This window comes from Nicotiana attenuata, chromosome 7, assembly GCF_001879085.1.
Source record: "Nicotiana attenuata strain UT chromosome 7, NIATTr2, whole genome shotgun sequence".
Classification (NCBI taxonomy): Eukaryota; Viridiplantae; Streptophyta; class Magnoliopsida; order Solanales; family Solanaceae; genus Nicotiana; species Nicotiana attenuata.
The window spans coordinates 68769370-68792005 of record NC_031995.1 but is presented as its reverse complement, the minus strand read 5'-3'; the positions used below and the strand labels follow the sequence as shown (position 1 = coordinate 68792005).

General features: G+C 43.7%; 1 protein-coding gene across 1 annotated transcript; it reads right to left on the bottom strand.

Annotated features, from left to right (window-relative positions):
- On the bottom strand, positions 214–1074 carry LOC109230526. Its single transcript, XM_019396016.1, has one exon. The coding sequence runs from the start codon at positions 923–925 to the stop codon at positions 476–478; it is 450 nt and encodes a 149-aa protein (XP_019251561.1). The 5' UTR covers positions 926–1074; the 3' UTR covers positions 214–475.

Below are 22636 nucleotides of genomic sequence, written 5' to 3'. Positions count from 1 at the left end.
TCAAGTACATGGTACCGTAGTTAAGAGCCTGTTGACCCCAATTTTTCTTGGCTTTCAGCACCTTATTGCTAGTTATACACTAGAACCACTTTATTATGGAGTAATTCGTATCTGTACTGTACTAAAATTTGGATTCAACGAGCTTGAGGAAGAAGAAATATCATATCAACATTTCTTCCCACAAATCCTTTCAAATTTCATCCCATGACTTCACAACAAATGGTGAAAAATAGAGATTTCTTTTTTTTCCGCCTTATATCAATTACTTGTTTTAAATTACACATTGATCAAACTCAATATCCATCTCTATCTTATAAAATTCGTGGGGCGAAATATCTCAAACCCCGAATCTGCTATTGCGAAATTACATAAACAGGAAAGCATATCTACACAGATGAGAGAAAAAGGAATTTACCCCTCGTCAAAAAGCTATGATATGAAAGTGAAAAAGTCATTAAAATACCAAACACATTAATTAATCCTCATAAATACTCTCAAGATGAGGCGTCCATACAGTGACTCCACTTCTCCGGCGCTCATGACGGGACGACGACTTCTTCTCCGATGTAATATATGAATCACAATGATCTGCTGATATATTGGTATGACGACATAATTTCTTGCTTTTACATTTGGGTTTTTTTTTAATGGAAGTTTTCTTCTTCGACGTGGCTGGGATCAAGAAATAAATGCTACCCCTTTTGAGCTCTGTTTCAGGTGACAAGATCAAAATCCGACGAACCATGTTATTTCCATGGGAACAGGGTTTACTTAAAGCATGATTTGGGTAGTCTTTGAGAGCCTCAGCAGCTGTGATTGGCCGTGTAATTTCTTCTACGTGCCCATTCAAGTGTACTATTCGGATCAAATCTAGTGCTCCACAAGGAAGAACACAAGCCAAACAGCACCTTAGACTGTTTCCCATCTCTCACCAAACAGAAAAAGAGGATTATCTTCTTCTTCTTTCTATTTTATTTGTTTTGTTTGGGTATGTGAAGGTTTTGAGTCTGATATTATTATGGTTTGAAGAATGGGGAGCCATGTTTTATATAGGAACAATCTTGCGTCTCATGGGAGATGAACAATATTGTGATAATTTTAAAGTTTTGAGTTTGGTTGAAAAGACCAAATTAACCTTGTACTAATTTGTTTTTTGTGGGAGGTAATCTATCAATTATGTCCTTGCTTCTTAGCATGATTCACTTGGCCGACTTGATTGAGAGTTATAATTTTTTAAAGAATAACTCAAGGGAACGCAGAATTCCTTTTTTTCTTTTCCTTGGAGAAGTATATTCGTAAGTCCAAAGATTGTCAGCGATGTTGTTAGTAGAAGTAAGACATTTCGTAATTAATATGTGATAATTGGAAATCTTTACTTGATTTGAATCAGTAGGTAATATACATTGTTACGATCCATTTTACTAGTAAAAACAATATTCGTCTTGGATCTAGACTAATACGACTTTAATGTACTTTTTTTTTTCCTAACAAAAAATTTACCCAGGATATTATATACATAGACTATGCCAGTATCCATTGCAGTACTTTAAACACGAGGTAGGTGATTATTGTATTTTATTTAATTGGTCATGGTTCAACAACTTTGAACCACTCCTTGCAAAGTGTAGAAGACAAATTAATGAGAAAGATCATACTACTGTAACTCCAAGTTGTACAAAAGTTTATGGTCCCAAAATTAGTACCATGGACAATCATATTCACGGTATCTATGCTAGCCGCATATAGGAAAAGGATAAAAGGAAAAAGAGGAAATTAACAACTTGTAGACTACAAGTTTGATGTTCATTCATCTATAAGATAGAAGTTGGATCTTTTTATGTGACGCCCGATAGGTTATTTTGAGTACTAGCATTAATTTTAGTGTTTCAAGACCTCTTATAGCTTCTTTTGACGATTATCGATTTGCGTGCGTAGTCTGTGTTGTTTTACGAAAAGCTTTTACGTAAAATTTTGAAAAAAAATGTGATTTTTTGCCTAAAATGAGACTTGGGTTGTCCACGGTCAACATTCTTGGTAAACGACCTCGGATCGTTATTTTGACGATTCCGGTAGGTTCGTATGATATTTTTGGACTTGTACACACTTTTGGTTGGGGTCCAGGATGATCCGAGCGCATTTCGGTGCGTTATGTAAAAAATTATGAAAATTAGTTTTAAGTTGAAAGTTCTTGAGGTTTGATGATCGATTCTTGTTATTTGATATTACTTTGATGGTTTGAGCCAGTATCAATTGCAGTACTTTATGTGGGGAATAAATCCACCATAAAAATAATATTCACGGTAATAACAGCGAAATAATAATGTAGTGTTGAGATACGGTAATCAGCGATAATATAAAGAACAACAAGGACACAAAGATTTTAAAGTAAAAAACCCTTCTGAATAAGGGAAAAACCACGAGCCAGAGAGAAGCAAAGTAATCCACTATAATGAGTAATTTTACACTCCATAGTCCCGAGTAAATATTCCAGGAACCACTATACACTAAAAACAAATAACCCTCTTTTGAGATTCCCACCTCACTACAATATCGCTCACACTCTCTATTTTTCCTTACAGACTACACCGCTTATGAATACCTTACACTGCACTCTATGCTCTCAAATATATTTCTCTCTAAGATTGGTGTATAGAAATGAGATCCAAAGCTTTCCTTTATATAGTGTTAAACGCCCAATCATCCACCAATCAAAACGATTGGTTATTGAAATTTGCAATTGCAAATTGCTTTTGTCTGACGCCTACTATTTTTGACAATTTGTAGATTTGCAATCAAATAAAAATAAGTCATAATGGAATCTGCCCCTGCCTCGGCCTCTGGCACGGCCTCGGCCTCGCCCTCTGCCCCTCGTAGGAGCTGCTGCTGGGGGCTCGGGCTGCTGCGCGGTAGAAGAGGAAGCACGTGTTCTCGCCATCTGCGAAAGAACAGAGTAAAGAGACAATCAGTATTTGCGAAATAGAATCGCACGACAAGAAAGAACAAAAGTGAGATTTTCCTAACTTTGTAGCCTCTGGGGGATAAATACAGACGTCTCCGTACCGATCCCTCAGACACTACCGAGTTTGTCCGTGAGTTGTGAGACCTATGTAACCTAGTGCTCTGATACCAACTTGTCACGATCCGGATTTCCCACCCTCGGGAGTCGTGATGGCGCCTACTATTAGGAGCTAGGCAAGCCAATTATTTATTACCTCTTTTAGCAAACCTCGACATTTAAAAAAAACAACGGAACATTAAATAGAAAAGCGGAAGTCTTAAATATAAATAAACTGAAAGCAATGCGGAAGTTCAATACAACTCTACCCAAGAACTGGAGTCACAAACTCACGAACGACTAGAGAATGCTAAATACAATGTCTGAATAAAAACATAGTTTTGTTTGTTCCGGTACAAAGGATAACAAACTAAAGTAAAGATAGAAGAAACTCCGGGCCTGCGGACGTCAGCAAGGCTACCTCGGTGTCTCTGGACTGAAGGTCTACTCCCAATCTACTGCTGCTGTCCAAAAGCTGCTCCGACACCGTGATCTGTGCAAAAAGATGCACAGAGTGTAGCATCAGCACAACCGACCCCATGTGCTGGTAAGTGTCTGGCCTAACCCCGGCGAAGTAGTGACGAGGCTAGACCGGACTACCAAACAAACCTGTGCAGTTCAATATATATATGTATGCAATATAAAGGTATACGGAAATTAACCAGTCAAGGGGGGAGGGGGAGCATGCTGTAGGGGCTGTAACAATTCAGGTATAAAATCAATAATTAAGGAATGAAACAGTACAACTACAATATCAACGAGAGTAGGAAATCAACAGTTGCACGGCACCATCCTTCGTGCTTTTAATCTCATTCTCACCCAAACAATCATATAAAGTGCACGGCATCACCCTTCGTGCTTTACCTCTTAAAATGATGGCACGGAATGATCCTTCGTGCATAAACACTCATATCATGGCACGGAATATTCCTTAGTGCATTAGTAATCATATCATGGCACAGACTGTTCCTTCGTGCATTAGTATTCATAACATAGCATGGAATGTTCCTTCGTGCATTAGTATTCATATCACAATCGTGCACGGCATCACCCTTCGTGCTTTATCACTCGTCCTCACCCAAACAACAATCACAAACAATGGGGAGAGGGAATAGACAAACAAAATAGGAATCCCGGCAAGGGAACAATAACAACAATTTCAATATCCCGGCAAGGGAGAAAAAGTCTACCAAACAGCAAAACATCCCGGTAAGGGAATAACCAATAACTCATTAGCTTTCTTTCATTTCTTACTTCACATCTCACTTTATCACTTGAGCCAATGCTCCCAAGAATTTTATAATCTCAGATACCTTTTCAATTCGTGTCACAACCAAGCCAAAACACCACGAAAATCATATGGTTATAATGTTTTTCACATGTTCTTTACAATATATAGAAAACCTCAATCAACATGGAATTCATAACAAATTACGATAATCACCCTTTAAGGACTCACGGTCATGCTAGACACCAATGTATAGATACTCGTCACCATGCCTATACATCGTACTCGATCAATTAGCAAAGAGCAAACAAGACTCAACTCCTATTCCTTCAAGCTGGGGTTATGATAAGTTAGGATTTTACCATGATTATACCCCTTACTTGCTATTGCTTTTGTTACAAATTGCCACAAAATAGTCCCAGAATGCTTACAAGTTGCGCTTGATTGCAGGTTTGAGCGACAAGATGACAAATGTCAAAGATCGGCTCAAAACGGAGTGAAACCTGCCAAGTGTCAAGAACAAGTGAAGTGGGGAACAGGAAGACCTAGCGCGGACCGCACTGATATGTCATGCGGCCGCGCTAGGAGATTCAGAGAGGGGTAAATTGAGGTGCAAGCCATGCGGCCGCGCTCCATTTCTGCGCGGTCCGCGCAAGGGAAGTTCAGAGAACCACCAGTGCAGGCTTAAGTCTCACACGGCCGCGCTACATATCAGTGCGGTCCGCGTGAAAGAGATTCAGAGACATGGAGATTTGGCCAAGTCAAGCTATGTGGCCGCTCCCCATTTCTGTGCAATCCGCGCCAACCCTCCGCCGCGGCCGCGCTACGTTTCTGTGCGGTCCGCGGCCCCCAACTTCAGAGATGAGATTTGAGAGTTCAAAGAGCCTACGCGGCCGTGCTACCTTTTTGCGCGGTCCGTGCTGACCTTGCAGGGATATTTTTGTCCAGTTTTTCAGCTCGGTATAAATAGATCTTTTTACCATTTTTAGGTCAAGTTTTAGATTCTGAACAGGAGCTGCGCTCGTGAGAAGTATTGTGTAGCCTATTTTTGCAATTTTCCTCTTCAATATCATAATTTTTAATTAGTAATCAATCATTATGTTATTTTCATCATCTACTTCTACTGTTTCTTCTTTAATTATGTCTAGCTAGGGTTGTGGCTCAACCCTAGTGTGGGTAGTTAATGGGTGTTGCATTCGAGGGTGAGATTGAGATTGGGTATCTGTTATTTGGGTTGATTTTGTGTTTCAATCTAGAATTGTGGTTGCAAACATGAATTCAAGCTTAGTGGGTCTAACTCTTCTTGATAAAGAGAGTCATATGACCCTAAAAGTTAACCCAACAAGGAATTGGGATGGACCCATGAGAATGGTAGTCCCAATTAACGGGTTAAACCTCGAAAGAGTAACTACCCTATTTGAGCCCTAGTTGCCTGGTCTAATTGGCCTACCTAATTGGTCTCGAGAGAGTCAATTGGGCAAAATCGTTCTCTCTACCGAGAGGTGTGAGAATGAGTGCAATTGTGTAACGGCTATAGCAATAAACCCAGATTTATCAATCTCCCCTAGTAGCTTCTACCCGTTAGCTAGCCACCTAGGTAGTGTCACGACCCTAGTGCCTTTTTCCTATATTAAGCACAACTTAGCAATATTTCCTTAGCATAATTTAGCTTTAATCCTTAGATCACAATAGTAGTTTTAAATATAAAAACCCCCAAAAATGTTAGGAGTGCAATTAGAAGTACAAACGCAATTCTAAGCTAAACAGGCAATACAACTCCATTCCAAGCTCCCTGTGGAAATTCGACCCCGATCCACTATTCGAGTATTAGTCATTGCTACCCACTCTTCCTACCATTGTGTAGTGTTGAGACGACCGCGATCAACTTTTTGGCGCCGTTGCCGGGGAGCTTACGGTGTTGACTATCTGTGTAGCTAGTTTTGTGTTTTGCTTCTCTTTCCTTCTTGTTTACTAATTTTGCTTGTATCGATCAATCAGGTACTATGGCTCTCAATGCAAACGACCCTATTGGCAACGTGAATGCGGGGGAGGAGGTAGATGATCTTGAACCCGAGGAGGTTATACCACCTCAAGTCCCACGAAGAGGCCGTCCGGCCAACACAAATGACAACAATCCTATTCCAGACCCTCCTCCGCCACCGCCAAGAGCAGTCCTAAGAGTTCTTCCAAATCAAGGGTACGCGAGTGCCATTGTTCCTCCCCGAATCCGGGCGGGGAACTTTCTAATCACTAATGTCATGTTGACCTTGCTCGAGCAAAGAGGGTATTTTATGGGCGCCTCCGACAAAAATGCATACAAGCACTTGAAGGGGTTCGTAGATACTTGCTGGGGCAGCAAACAAACAAACGTGTCAGAGGATGCGTTGAGATTGAGGCTTTTCCCGTTTTCTCTTCGGGACAAAGCGTTGGACTGCTTAGAAAGGCTATCCAATCATTCTATCACCACATGGGATGAATTAGTGGACAAATTTATTGCCAAGTTCTTTTCTCCAAGTCATATGGCAGCTCTTCGGGATGAGATTCTAGCTTTCAAGCAAATGCCAACGGAACCATTGCACGAGATCTGGGAGCGATATAGAACAATGGTGAAGGAGTGCCCTAATAATGACATGACTGAGGCGATGATCCAGCAGACTTTTTATAGGGGCATCAACACCACGAATCAGTGCATTGTGAACCAATTGGCCGGTGGGAACTTTATGAAACTTTCTTACCAAGAGGCATGTGATGTACTTGATGAAATGGCCGACACCTCTTCGGCATGGCAAAGCCGAGCAAATGTACCTCAAGGTGACCCCACGGTCATCCATTTGCACAAGGAGTTGAATGACCATGGCCAAGCTATTGCCGAACTTACAACAACAATGAATCAATTGGCAAAGGCGCAATTGCAACAAGTTCAAAGCACGCGCCAAGTCAATGCAATGGAGAATGTTTCTATGCTAAAAAGGAGGCAAAGAGGGCAACAACAACAACAAGGTAATTGTGAGCAGTTTGACAACAACAATGATGGTGGTGGTTATTCGAGCGAGTGTTATGATGATCAAAGTGAGGAATACCAATATGTCAATAACTACCATGGAAATAGAGGAAATCAAGGGAATCAACAATGGTGCCCCCAAGGCAATTGGGGCAATCAACAAGGTGGCGGAAATTGGAATAACAATAATCAACAACAAGGTGGTAACAATTGGAACAATAACAATCAGAACAACAATTGGGGTAATCAAGGTAACAACCAAGGCAATTGGAACGGGAACAACAACAATTGGAGAAACAACAATAGCAATCAAGGAGGGTGGAATAATGGTGGTAGGGGGCAAGGCTTTCAAAGGCCCCCCATGTTCCAACAACCAAACAATCTACCCCCCTTTCAGTCGCAAGGGCCTAGTTCTTCCGAGAGTGATATGGGACGGATAGAGATGATGTTCGAGCAAATGAGGAAAAAGAACCAAGATTCTGACGCACAATTGGCTTCACATAACACATCCATCCGGAACCTAGAGGTGCAAATAGGACAAATTTCTCAAGCTTTAAATACCCGACCTAAAGGTGCGCTACCAAGTGACACGGTAGTGAACCCAAAGGGGGGTAACAATCATGTGATGGCAGTTACAACTAGGAGCGGAAGAGGCGGTGATGTGCATGCCTCGGATGAGAATCGGGTTGTGAATGATGAAGTTGAGTCGCATGATGATGATGTGCCTTTGAATGTTGACAATGTGGTTGAACCAATAGTAACAAATGATGTGCGGATTGATATTGATGATGAGGCCGGGGTAGAGACTCAAGATGCCGTGAACCCGTCTAGGGAACACATTATTGGTATACCCGAGCCGGCGGTGCCCAAGGCCAAGGCACCTTTGCCTAGACCACCTCCACCATATCCTCAGCGGTTAGCAAAGCAAAAGAATGACAATCAGTTCAAGAAATTCATAGACATGATGAAAAGCCTCACAATCAATGTTCCTTTAGTGGAGGCACTCAAACAAATGCCTGGTTACGCAAAGTTCATGAAGGATTTAGTCACCAAGAAACGTTCTATGGAGTGTGAAACAATAAAGATGACGCACCAAGTTAGTGCGATTGTGCATTCTATGGCCCCGAAACTAGAAGACCCTGGAGCTTTTACTATTCGTTGCGCTAACGGGAGTGTGGAGTTTGCTAAGGCCCTATGTGACTTGGGGGCTAGCATTAATTTGATGTCGTACTCAGTCTTCAAGACTTTGGGAATTGGGAATCCTAGGCCAACCTCAATGAGACTTCAAATGGTGGACCGATCAATGAAGAGGCCTTTAGGTATAATTGACGATGTGTTTGTCCGAGTGGACAAATTCATATTGCCGGCCGACTTTGTCATATTGGACTGCGAAGTGGATTTTGAGGTACCAATCATTCTTGGAAGACCTTTCCTAGCTACGGGGAAGGCATTGGTTGATGTGGAAGCAGGGGAGTTAACATTCCGTGTGGGCGATGAGAAGGTGGTATTTCATGTGTGCAAATCAATGAGACAACCCAATAGCACGGAAGTATGTTCACTTGTAGACATTGTCACATCTGTGATAGTGGATAACACAAGTTCCATGATGAATGTTGAAGACCCCCTTGAGGCCGTACTTCTTGGCATGGATGTGGAAGATGATGCTAGTAGAGTGGAGTGCGTGAATGCATTGCATGGTATGGTTTCATATTCATATGAGCCTAGGAAGGTGTCCTTGGATCTTGAGAATCGCAAAACTCCGCCAACCAAGCCATCAATTGAGGAGCCACCGGTGTTGGAGTTGAAGCCACTTCCTCCACACCTCAAGTATGAGTTTTTGGGTTCAAATTCTACTTTACCTGTTATTCTTTCTTCTTGCCTAACTAACATGCAGGTTGACGTCACTTTGGCAGTTCTTCAAAAGCACAAAAAGGCAATTGGATGGACATTGGCCGACATTCGGGGGATAAGCCCCGCATTTTGCATGCACAAGATCATTTTGGAGGAGGATACAAGGCCCTCTCTTGAACATCAAAGAAGATTAAATGAAGCGATGCAAGAAGTGGTAAAGAAGGAGGTTATCAAGTGGTTAGACACCGGTGTGTTTTACCCGATCTCGGATAGTTTATGGACCTCTCCGGTCCAATGTGTGCGAAAGAAGGGTGGAATGACGGTAGTGACCAATGCCAACAATGAGTTGATTCCTACTCGGACAGTTATGGGTTGGAGAGTGTGTATGGACTATAGAAAGCTTAACAAGGTGACAAGAAAATATCATTTTCCACTACCATTCTTGGACCAAATGCTCGATCGTCTTGCGGGCCGGGCCTTTTATTGTTTTCTAGATGGCTACTCGGGATATAATCAAATTCTCATTTCCCCGGAGGATCAGGAGAAGACAACTTTTACATGTCCTTATGGCACGTTCGCTTTCTCGAGAATGCCATTTGGATTATGTAATGCCCCGGCGACCTTCCAAAGGTGTATGATGGCAATTTTCACCGATATGGTGGAGGATATCTTGGAGGTCTTCATGGACGATTTCAGCGTGGTGGGGGATTCATTTGAGGAATGTTTGGTGAACTTGGATAGGGTGTTGGAAAGATGTGAAGAGACCAACCTTGTGCTCAACTGGGAGAAATGTCACTTTATGGTGCAAGAGGGTATTGTATTGGGTCACAAAATCTCAAGGCATGGAATTGAAGTTGATAAGGCAAAAATAGAGGTTATCTCAAGGCTCCCTCCCCCTACTTCTGTCAAAGGGGTGAGGAGTTTTCTTGGTCATGCCGGGTTCTACCGGCGATTCATTAAAGATTTTTCAAAAATTGTGAACCCGCTTTGCAAGTTGTTAGAGAAGGATGTCAAGTTTATTTTTGATGAGAAGTGCATGGAGTCTTTTGAGCTATTGAAACACAAGTTGACAACAACTCCTATAATCACCGCACCTAATTGGGATTTGCCTTTTGAACTTATGTGCGATGCGAGTGATGTAGCGGTTGGGGCGGTGCTAGGCCAAAGAATCAACAAAATGTTCCATCCTGTGTATTATGCTAGCAAGACTATGAATGAGGCCCAGAGAAACTACACAGTGACAGAAAAGGAGCTATTGGCTATTGTGTTCGCGATGGAGAAATTTAGACCTTACCTTATGGGGGCAAAGGTGATCATACACACGGACCATGCAGCCCTTCGGTATTTGATGACTAAGAAGGATTCGAAAGCAAGATTGATGAGATGGGTGCTACTCCTTCAGGAATTTGATTTAGAGATTGTGGATAGAAAGGGAAGCGAGAATCAAGTTGCAGACCATTTGTCCCGATTAGAGGAAGATGGGAGACCAAGTGATGGTATTGAGATTAATGATAGGTTCCCTGACGAGCAGCTTCTTTCCGTTTCTATGTGTGAAATGCCATGGTTCGCGGACATCGCCAACTTCATTGTGACTGGTAATGTCCCGTGTGAGCTCTCTTCCAACCAAAGGAAGAAACTCAAGCGGGATAGCTTGGATTTCTATTGGGATGATCCATATTGTTAAAAATTTGCACGGATGGGGTGATAAGAAGATGTGTACCGGAAAGTGAACAAATGAACATATTGGAGGCGTGTCACTCTTCTCCCTATGGTGGCCATCATGGGGGGGGGGGGGTGAGGACGGCCTCAAAAGTTTTGAGTTGCGGATTCTATTGGCCGACATTGTTCAAGGATGCTAGTGACTTGGTGAAGAGATGTGATGCATGTCAAAGAGCCGGCGGTATTTCCAAGAAGGATGAGATGCCCCTCAATACAATTCTCGAGGTGGATATTTTTGTATGTTTGGGGCATCGATTTCATGGGTCCGTTCGTGAGCTCTTGTTGTAACACTTACATTCTCGTGGCGGTGGACTATGTCTCAAAGTGGGTGGAAGCCGTGGCTCTACCCAACAATGAAGCTCGAAGTGTTGTAGCATTCTTGAAAGAGAGTATCTTCACGAGGTTTGGTACTCCTCGAGCTATTATTAGTGATGGGGGGGGTCCCATTTTTGCAACAAGACTTTCGACTCATTGCTTGCTAAGTATGGAGTTAACCACAAAGTGACCACCCCCTATCATCCACAAGCTAGCAGTCAAGTGGAAGTCTCGAATCGGGAAATAAAGAGTATTTTGTCCAAAACGGTGAATGCTAACAGGACCGATTGGTCGAAGAAATTGGATGATGCTCTTTGGGCTTATCGGACGGCTTACAAGACCCCAATTGGTATGTCTCCGTATCGGTTGGTCTTTGGTAAGGCTTGCCATCTCCCGGTGGAATTAGAACACAAGGCTATGTGGGCGTTGAGAAAGTTGAACTTGGAATGGGATGTTGCAGTCAATCTCCGTGTGGAGCAATTGAATGAACTTGATGAGTTTAGATTTCATGCCTACTCCAGCTCATCCTTGTATAAGGACAAGATGAAGTACCTTCACGACAAATATGCTCGGGGTAAGGAGTTCAAGGTGGGTGACATGGTTCTTCTTTTCAACTCCCGGTTGAGGTTATTTCCGGACAAGCTCAAGTCTAAGTGGAGTGGTCCTTTGAAGTGGTATTTGTGACTCCTTTTGGTGCTCTTGATCTCAAAAACAAGAATGGTCAAGTATTCCGGGTCAATGTGCATCGTGTCAAGCATTATTTGGAAAAGTTTGATGACAGCCACGTGGTGGCACACATTCATTTGAAGTGATATGATGGTAACATGCGTCGTGCCGCGACATTAAATCAGGCACTTCTTGGGAGGCAACCCATGTCTTTTTCTATTTCTTTGATTTTTCGTTGTAGACTAGGATTTTTGGGCTAATGGTTTGTGAGATATTGCAGGGATAATGTCGAAGCAGTGTGAAACAAAAGCACAAAAAGTCAGGTCTCTGAAGTTTGCCAACGCGGCCGCGCTACAAATCAGTGCGGTCCGCGCAGGCTTGTACTAGGGGAGCAAGTCTCTGAAGTTACCCGCGCGGCCGCGTAGCATTTTTGCACGGTCCGCGCTGGGAGGACCCAAGTTTTCATGCTCTCTGAAGTTTCACATGCGGCCGCGCTACATAACAGTGCGGTCCGCGTGGACAACTAGGTTCAAGTGTGTTGGGCTTCAAACCAGCGCGGTCCGCGGCCATTTTTGCGCGGCCGCGCTGGTAGGTAAGAAGGGGGTCCCACTATTTTCTATAAATAGAGACCTTAGGCCTCACTTTACCCTTTTCGCACTCTAACTTCCTGAGCCTCATTTTTACTGTTCATCCGAGACCTTTGCATCAAGTAGCTTGAATCTTCATAATTCCTGGTAACATTTCTTGCACATTTCATTCATTAGTCTTAATTTTTAATTATTTTGTTTGCTTCCTAGTAGTATAGCTTCCTTTTTGCTTCACATTTTTCTTAGGTTTAATGATTAGGTTAGTTTTTTGGTGTTTGTTTTGAACTCTAGGCATGAATTTCTATATGAGTAATTGAGTAGGGACAAATAGGACCCAAAATTGATCAAAAATGGACTAATGTGTTAAACCCTAACTCAGTTAAAAATCCATGGCCCAGTGCGGCCGCACGTCCTTTCTGCGCGGTCCGCGTCCATTTGCCTATGTGCTTAACTTGTCACCAGCGCGATCGCGTCGCATTCTTGCGCGGTCCGCGCTGGCCCAACGCGACTGCGGTCCATATCAGTGGGGACCGCGTTGGGAGATTCAGAGAGGTCTCATTGGGGGCATATGCCCAGCGCGGTCCGCGCTCCAATTCTACGCGGTCCGCGCTCCAGTTCTACGCGGTCCGCGCTGCCCCAGCGCGGCCGCGTGTCTGTTTTGCGCGGTCCGCACCCCTGTGTCCTGCTTCTGTATTCTGCAAACTATGTTTTCCTCTTGTGTTATTCATCTTTTCCACTGCATGTGCTTAAACTAACAATATTAGACGTGTATTTTTTGTAGATCATGGTTATAAAACGAGGCGGTAAACAAATACAACAACCCGGGAGAGGTGGTGCCTCCCGAGGCGGTAAGGGCAAGAAAATAGCTAAACTCACTCCCTAGGCTCGGGAAAACATTAAAAAGACCCGTAAACTAATACGGGCTGCCGATAGAGCTGCCTCTCATTCTTCAAGGAGTGAGTATGCACCATCCAGGAGCATCACCTCAGAGTCTGCCCCCACTCACGTCACTGACCCACTCCAATTACATGACACTCCTCCACCTTCACCCTCATCCAAAAGATCAGTCAACGTAGTCTCGGATTCGTCGGATGAGTCCATAGCAGGCAGTGGTGATCAATACTCCACCTCCCCCACAGCTTCATTATCCGGGGAGAGTGCAGGATATGGTGAGGGAGGTGAGCCTCAAGTCGGGGGAATTAAACGAACCAGAAAACCTGAAGCATCGGCAGACAGATTTATGAGTGAGTTGGCATTCCATAAATTCAGAGAGTGGTGGCCCCTGAGAAAACTGATTCCAGAGAGAACATTCATTGACAAAGACCTCCTACCCCACAACCTGAACGTGCAAAAGGAATTCCGAACTAGATATGGCTGGGACTTCTTCAAGGAGAAATGTATTGATGCCAATGAACATATGGTGAAAGAATTTTATTGCAATGTTTCTCACATAGTCAAAGATACTAAGATGACGAAGGTGAGNNAGTTTTTTCTGAAGACCCATAGCTCAAAAACTGAGGGCGATGACACAGATGCTCGATCATCCACATTTGTAACATAGACTGCACCCTCGAGAAAGCTTCCCGGCCTGGCCGATTATGTCTCAAAGTGGGTGGAAGCCGTGGCTCTACCCAACAATGAAGCCCGAAGTGTTGTAGCATTCTTGAAAAAGAGTATCTTCACGAGGTTTGGTACTCCTCGGGCCATTATTAGTGATGGGGGGTCCCATTTTTGCAACAAGGCTTTCGACTCATTGCTTGCTAAGTATGGAGTTAACCACAAAGTGACCACCCCCGATCATCCACAAGCTAGTAGTCAAGTGGAAGTCTCAAATCGGGAAATAAAGAGTATTTTGTCCAAAACGGTGAATGTTAATAGGACCGATTGGTCGAAGAAATTGGATGATGCTCTTTTGGCTTATCGGACGGCTTACAAGACTCCAATTGGTATGTCTCTGTATCGGTTGGTGTTTGGTAAGGCTTGCCATCTTCCAGTGGAATTAGAACACAAGGCTATGTGGGCGTTGAGAAAGTTGAACTTGGAATGGGATGTTGCAGCCAATCTCCGTGTGGAGCAATTGAATGAACTTGATGAGTTTAGATTTCATGCCTACTCCAGCTCATCCTTGTATAAGGACAAGATGAAGTACCTTCACGACAAATATGCTCAGGGTAAGGAGTTCAAGGTGGGAGACATGGTTCTTCTTTTCAACTCCCGATTGAGGTTATTTCCGGGAAAGCTCAAGTCAAAGTGGAGTGGTCCTTTTGAAGTGGTATTTGTGACTCCTTTTGGCGCTCTTGATCTCAAAAACAGGAATGGTGAAGTATTCCGGATCAATGGGCATCGTGTCAAGCATTATTTGGGAAAGTTTGATGACAGCCACGTGGTGGCACTCATTCATTTGAAGTGATATGATGGTAACATGCGTCGTGCCGCGACGTTAAATCAGGCGCTTCTTGGGAGGCAACCCACGTCTTTTTCTATTTCTTTGATTTTCTTTGTAGACTAGGATTTTTGGGCTAATGGTTTGTGAGATGTTGCAGGGATAATGTTGAAGCAGTGCAAAACAAAAGCACAAAAAGTCAGGTCTCTGAAGTTTGCCAACGCGGCCGCGCTACAAATCAGTGCGGTCCGCGTGGGAAACTAGGTCCAAGTGTGCTGGACATAAACCCAGCGCGGTCCGCGGCCATTTTTGCGCGGCCGCGCTGGTAGGTAAGAAGGGGGTTCCACTGTTTTCTATAAATAGAGACCTTAGTCCTCACTTTACCCTTTTCGCACTCTAACTTCCTGAGCCTCATTTTTACTGTTCATCTGAGACCTTTGCATCAAGTAGCTTGAATCTTCATAATTCCTGGTAACATTTCTTGCACATTTCATTCATTAGTCTTAATTTTTAATTATTTTGTTTGCTTCCCAGTAGTATAGCTTCTTCTTTCTTCACATTTTTCTTAGGTTTAATGATTAGGTTAGTTTTTTGTGTTAGTTTTGAACAACTGGGCATGAATTTCTATATGAGTAATTGAGTAGGGACAACTAGGACCCAAAATTGATCAAAAATGGACTAAAGTGTTAAACCCTAACTCAGTTCAATTTAATGGCCCGGCGTCCTTTCTGCGCGGTCCGCGTTGATTCTTCTGTGGGTGCCTAATTTACCCAGCGCGGCCCCGTCACATTTTTGCGCGGTCCGCGCTGGTCTAACGCGGCCGCGGTCCATATCAGTGCGGACCGCGTTGCGAGATTAGAGAGGTCTCATTGGGGGGCATATGCCCAGCGCGGTCCGCGCTGCCCCAGCGCGACAGCGTGACTGTTTTGCGCGGTCCGCGCCCCTGTGTCCTGCTTTTGTGTTATGCAAATTAACTGTGTCTTCCTCTTGTGTTATTCATCTATTCCACTACATGTGCTTAAACTAACAATGTTAGACGTGTATTTTTTGCTGATCATGGTTATAAAACGAGGCGGTAAACAAATACAACAACCCGGGAGAGGTGGTGCCTCCCGAGGGGGTAAGGAAAAGAGAATAGCTAAACTCACTCCCCAGGCTCGGGAAAACATTAAAAAGACCCGTAAACTGATACGGGCTGCTGATAGAGCTGCCTCTCATTCTTCGGGGAGTGAGTATGCACCATCCAGGAGCATAACCTCAGAGTCTGCCCCCACTTACGTCACTGACCCACTAAAATTATATGACACTCCTCCACCTTCACCCTCATCCAAAAGACCAGTCAACGTAGTCTCGGATTCGTCTGATGAGTCCGTAGCAGGCAGTGGTGAACAATACTCTACCTCCCCCATAGCTTCATTATCTGGGGAGAGTGGAGGATATGGTGAGGAGGTGAGCCTCAAGTCGGGGGAATTGAACGAACCAGAAAACCTGAAGCATGGGCAGACAGATTTATGAGTGAGTTGGCATTCCATAAATTCAGAGAGTGGTGGCCCCTGAGAAAACTGATTCCGGAGAGAACATTCATTGACAAAGACCTCCTACCCCACAACCTGAACGTGCAAAAGGAATTCCGAACTAGATATGGCTGGGACTTCTTCAAGGAGAAATGTATTGATGCCAATGAACATATGGTGAAAGAATTTTATTGCAATGTTTCTCACATAGTCAAAGATACTAAGATGACGAAGGTGAGAAACAAAATGGTGGTGTTTGATGGGAAGTCCTTGAATGACTATTTGGGGTTCAAGGAGGAGGATGAGACACAGTACTTAGCTAAGCTGGCAATGGGTGAGGAGATGCGTCCTTGGTTGGCCGAATACTTGGCAGCCCCAGGCACTGTTCCAAAATGGTTGAAAGCAGGGGAGAAGATTCTGCGGAACACCTTCAGTTTTGAAGCTAAGGGTTGGTTGACGTTTGTTTGTATTAGACTTGATCCTTCCACCCATGATCACACAGTTCCTCTTGCCCGGGCTGTTCTTGTGGCATCCATCATGGCCGGGTTTCCTATCAATGTTGGTAATATCATATCGAGGGTGATTTCTGCTGTGGGACAGGAGACGACCACAAATTACCCCTTCCCCAACACCCTGTCTCTGTACTTTAGGGATTTGAAGGTCAAAAAGAAACGATTTGATGTCACAACCAAGCCGGTGGCCCCCTACTCATGGTATAGTCAGTTAGGTTCGGACAACCCAAAGTCAAAGAAATACCAGCCACCCACCTCTGCCCCAACTGGCCAGTCTGAGGAGCCAGTTGCGGTAGAGCCTTCTACTGGACCATCCAACATCCCTGCCACTTCCACTAGTGAACCCTTGCCCCCAGGTCCTTCTACTTCAGCTGACCCGGCAGTCCCTTCATCAAAGACTCATCGGTTCACTGCCCACCAGCTCAGTCAGTCTTTAGATAGTTTGAATAACTGGATGTCAGCTGCGACATCCAAGTTGTCCACCTTGGCTACTACAGTTGAGGCCCAGTCAGCACCAGCCACTGTTCAGATTCCTCCTTCTATTGAGGAGACATTGAAGAAGCTCCTGGCCAACCAGGAGAAGATTTTAGAGACTCAGGCCACCTTGACTAAGGCGGTAGATTCGCATGGTAAGGCTTTGAAGGAGCTTTCCAAGGAACATAAGAAGATGAGAAAGTCAATGGCATCGAGGGAGTCGGTGAAGAAGCTTCGATCTGACGTAGACAAGCTATTGGCAGACCAGATGCCATTGGACTTGCTATTTAGGGATCCAACCCTAGACCTAGCAGCATCTCAGCCACAACAGGAGGAGGAGCCTAGGCACCCAAGAAAGAAGAGGAAGCTTCCTAGCACTGAGGGTGTAGTGATAGAGGTAGCACAGGTTCAGGAGGGTCCCTCCAGTGTTGCACCAGATATTCAGTCGGTCCATGACCCGGCCCTGTCCCAGCAGTAGAGCAGCACCAAGCCGGGAACCAGTCTGAGGTTCCCACCAGTACAGAGGACCAGGGGACCACTGAGGAGCCCATGCAGACGGATCAGACTTAGGGAGCCTTTCTATATCTTTTGACCTTATTTTGTACTTATTTGTGTAGTTGGCATTGGGGACAATGCCAGCTCTTATTCGTGGGGGTGCGCCCTACTTTTTGGATTATCTGGATGACTGTACATATTGGATTCTTATTTTATGTTTTGTTGCTTTGATTTTCTAGTTGGTCTGTATATAACTTCACATTTTAGCTACTTTTCTCGCACTTTTTATTCTCTTTTGGTCTGTACATAAAGTACTTTTGGTACATATTCATCCCTCATTGTATATTCTACTCCCCTATTGTACATATTCATTCGATTTTTCTATTTTCGAAATTTTTTTTGTTTTTAGCTGAGTAGATAGGCTCGTAGCCTTTTGTTTTGTTTTTGGCATTTTCAATAAGCCCTTGGTTTTCTTAATGCCACGGTTCTTTCCAAGGGTAGAGTATAGTGTGAACCGGGTGGCTCTTCCCGATGATAGATGGAGTGACTACCTTCTTAAGGGTTTGAGTCTGTTTCTTTGATTTTTCTTTTGTTTTTGATATTTCGTAGTTAAGGGTACCTCAGGCAAAGGTTCACTTGGGACTAACACATTTGCCTTTGATCCCATGGTCAAAGACATAATGTTGTGTATAGGGTATGGTGAAAGTCGTGGCCTTGAGACTCCTGTGTTGACCAAACAATCATCATGTGGTCTTTTTGGACCATTGTGCGCTTGAATCATGACTAAGGTCGTTGTGGGCCCTCGACTCGATATCTTTAGCAATCCCCTAGCATGTGTGGTGAGGAATAGAATTTTGAGTCCAAGTCCCAAGCCAATGGTCTAGAACTTACCCCGAATGTTTGTTGAAGCGAAATCATTGGTGAAGTTTGACTTGAGAAGTGACTATAGGCTCTCCTTGATCCGATTGTAAAATGAACAATTCCATGGCCCACCACAAAAATGATCCCTAGTTAACCCTCTTGAGCCTTAAACCTTCTTCTTTCATGAACCAAGTTACAAGCCTATACCCGTTTTTATCCTCTCTTGACACCCACACTTCCCTTGAGCAATGGAAAAGTCAAAGTTTGGGGGGGGGGGAGACAAGAAGGAAAACAAAAAGAAAAAAAAAGTACTAAGGCAAAAAGAAAAAGGCAAGGCAATGAAAAAGAGAAAAAGAAAGACCAAGGTCAAAATGAATAAAAAGGTGTCAAGAAAAACAAAAGTGAAAAAGGTGTGGAAACAAAAGTAGAAAAGAGAGAAATAATTTGAATTGTCTAAGAAAGAGTGACAATATATCCCTCTAGCCCTTGAAAAGAAGTGAATTACTCAAATGAGTCAAGAAGGTGTGCCAAAATGAATCAAAGAAAGTGCTTAAGGGAAGGTTGAACTCATTTGAACAAGAAACATGTCCTACCCTTACCCAAAAACCCTATAGGATCTTGAGTCGAAGGGAACCTACATTAGTGGATACTTACATAAGGGGCAAGCATATGGTACCTACAGCCGGACTTGTGACCTTCTTTGTGAGAGAAATGAGTGAAAGTCCTTCAACCTAGGTTTGTGTGTTAATCCTCTAAAAGGTGAGGTTCGCTTAGGGAGAGTTGAGGATGTGTGAGTTTGGGTTCCACAATGACCGAGGTATTTGAGAAAAGCTCTTTGATGAAATGTGTCAACCCTTGATGCTCTTGTGTCACACTTAATCCATAGTTTTCAAAAGCTTAAAAAGTGTTAATGATGCATTCGTATTGAGGACAATTGTTAGTCCCAATTGATGCTTGTTGAGGTTACTTTAGGATGGCTGGAGATTCTTGGATTGCCTTTTTAAGAGGTGGGTCTTATTTTGTTTGCTTGAGGACAAGAAAAGGCTTAAGTTTGGGGGAGTTGATAAGCTAGGATTTTACCATGATTATACCCCTTACTTGCTATTGCTTTTGTTACAAATCGCCACAAAATAGTCCAAAAAGGATTACAAGTTGTGCTTGATTGCAGGTTTGAGCGAAAAGGTGACAAATGTTAAAGAATGGCTCGAAACGGAGTGAAACTTGCCAAGTGTCAAGAACAAGTGAAGTTGAGGAACAGGAAGATCTAGCGCGGACCGCACTGATATGCCACACGGCCGTGCTAGGAGATTCAGAGAGGGGTAAAATGAGGTGCAAGCCACGCGGCCGCGCTCCATTTCTGTGCGGTCCGCGCAAGGGAAGTTCAGAGAACCACCAGTGCAGGCTTCAGTCCCACGCAGCCGCGCTACATATCAGTGCGGTCCGCGTGAAGGAGATTCAGGGACATGGAGATTTGACCAAGTCAAGCTATGCGGCCGTGCACCATTTCTGCGCGGTCCGCGCCGACCCTCCACCACGGCCGTGGTACATTTCTGCGCGGTCCACGGCCGCGCTACATTTCTGCGCGGTCCACGGCCCCCAACTTCAGAAGATGAGATTTGAGAGTTCAAAGAGCCTACGCGGCCGCGCTACCTTTTTGCGCGGTCCGCGTTGACCCCGCAGGGGTATTTTCGTCCAGATTTTTCAGCTCGGTATAAATAGATCCTTTTACCATTTTTAGGTCATGTTTTAGCTTCTGAACAAAGGATGCGCTCGTGAGACGTGTTGTGTAGCCTATTTTGGCAATTTTCCTCTTCAATATCATAATTTTTAATTAGTAATCAATCATTGTGTTATTTTTATCATCTATTTCTACTGTTTCTTCTTTAATTATGTCTAGCTAAACCCATTAGCTAGGGTTGTGGCTCAACCCTAGTGTGGGTAGTTATTAGGTGTTGCATTCTAGGGTGAGATTGAGATTGAGTATTTGTTATTTGGGTTAATTTTGTGTTTCAATCTAGAATTTGTGGTTGCAAACATGAATTCAAGCTTAGTGGGTCTAACTCTTCTTGAGAAAGAGAGTCATATGACCCTAAAAGTTGACCTAACAAGGAATTGGGATGGACCCATGAGAATGGTAGTCCCAATTAATGGGTTAAACCTCGAAAGAGTAACTACCCTACTTGAGCCTTAGTTGCCCGGTCTAATTGTCCTACCTAATTGGTCTCGAGAGAGTCAATTGGAAAAATCGTTCTCTCTACCGAGAGGTGTGAGAATGAGTGCAGTTGTGCAACGGCTATAGCAATAAACCCAGATTTATCAATCTCCCCTTAGTAGCTTCTACCTGTTATCTAGCCACCTAGGTAGTGTCACGACCCTAGTGCCTTTTTCCTATATTAAGCACAACTTAGAAATATTCTCCTAGCATTTAGTTTAAATCATTAGTTTTACAATAGTAGTTTTAAATATAAAAACCCCCAAAAATGTTAGGAGTGCAATTAGAAGTACAAACGCAATTCTAGGCTAAACAGGCAATACAACTCCATTCCAAGCTCCCTGTGGAAATTCGATCCCGAACCACTATTCGGGTAAAAGCTGTTGCTACTTACTCTTCCTACCATTGTGTACTGTTGAGAGGCAGCGATCAGTACTCTCTCAAGGACCCAAGGAACCCTAAGAAGAAGAAAAAGGGTTAGCCAACTACTACTGTGGGCTAGTATGAAAAGCCTTCGGTGGTTGCTACAGCTTCAGCAGCCATACCTTCAGCTGACATGCCTGCCACTTCAGCCGGGCCCTCTAGCAGTATGACTGCCATACCTCCACCTTCATCATCTGGGCCACCAGCGACTTTAGTACCTTCATCTTCTACTTATCCACACATAACTCTGAGAGTCTCCCGGACTCTGGAAAGTATCAACAATTGGATGCAGATAGCTACTGCAAAGATGACTTACTTATCAAGTGTCGTTGCAGCATAGTCTTCTACCCCAGAACCCCAGATGTCTCCCACAATAGAGGATACTTTGAAGAATATTTTGGAAAACCAGAAGACTATTATGGATGCCCTGGTGGCGCATGGGACAACAATTGAGGAGCTTGGGAAGAAGGTGAAGAAAATGAGGAAATTCTAGGCTTCAAAGAAGTCAATTGATAGACTGCGACGAGACGTGACCAAGATAGCAGCATCTTTGGGATCTTCCACTGGAATTGCTGATGGAGTCAGCACCAGTGGACCCGGCCGTACCATCAGCACCAGAGGCATCAGAGGCACCAGCTGGCCAGTCAGAGGAGCCAGACCTCGCTGTCCACATTGCTGAGGCGGTGTTACAGATGTTCACCTACCCTGCTACTCCCGGAGAAGAAGACGATGAGATACAGTTGGAGGAGCCTGAGGGTGGTGATATTGCTATCGACACCGAGACCACAAAGAGAGTCCTCTCTACTCTTTCCCTTCCCTGCTTTTATTTTTGTTAAGCATTGGGGACAATGGTTACTTTTATTCGGGAGGGGGGGGGTGTGGAGTTTATTTGATTTGAAAATTTATTTTGGCCTGTAAATAACTGATAACGTTTTTCTTTTCTTCTTTCAATTTATGTACGTACTTTTGCTCTCTCTGTTGATGTATATATCCTCTTTCTCCTCTCTTATCTTGTATATTTGTTTAATTTATGCTTTTAGTAGTTTATACTATAGCTTCTTTATTTTGCTTTCTTAGTAGTTGATGTTTAATCTAATAACTTCTTATTTACTTTGATAGTTTTCCTTTTAGTTTAGTAGTTTCTCTTCAATGTTTAAGTGATCAATAAGCCTTTTGTTTTCTTAATGCCACGGTTCTGTCCAAAGGTGGTTTTGTGTGAACCGGGTGTCTCTTCCCAACGATGGATGGCGTGACAACCTTCTTAAGGGATTGAGTCCATTTTTGATGTTTTAGTTAGAATAGTAGTATTAATGAATAAAAGGACCTAACTGAGTTGATCT

Excerpts from the sequence above, each read along its gene's own strand:
- LOC109230526 (XM_019396016.1), bottom strand. The coding sequence starts at position 925 with ATGGGAAACAGTCTAAGGTGCTGTTTGGCTTGTGTTCTTCCTTGTGGA.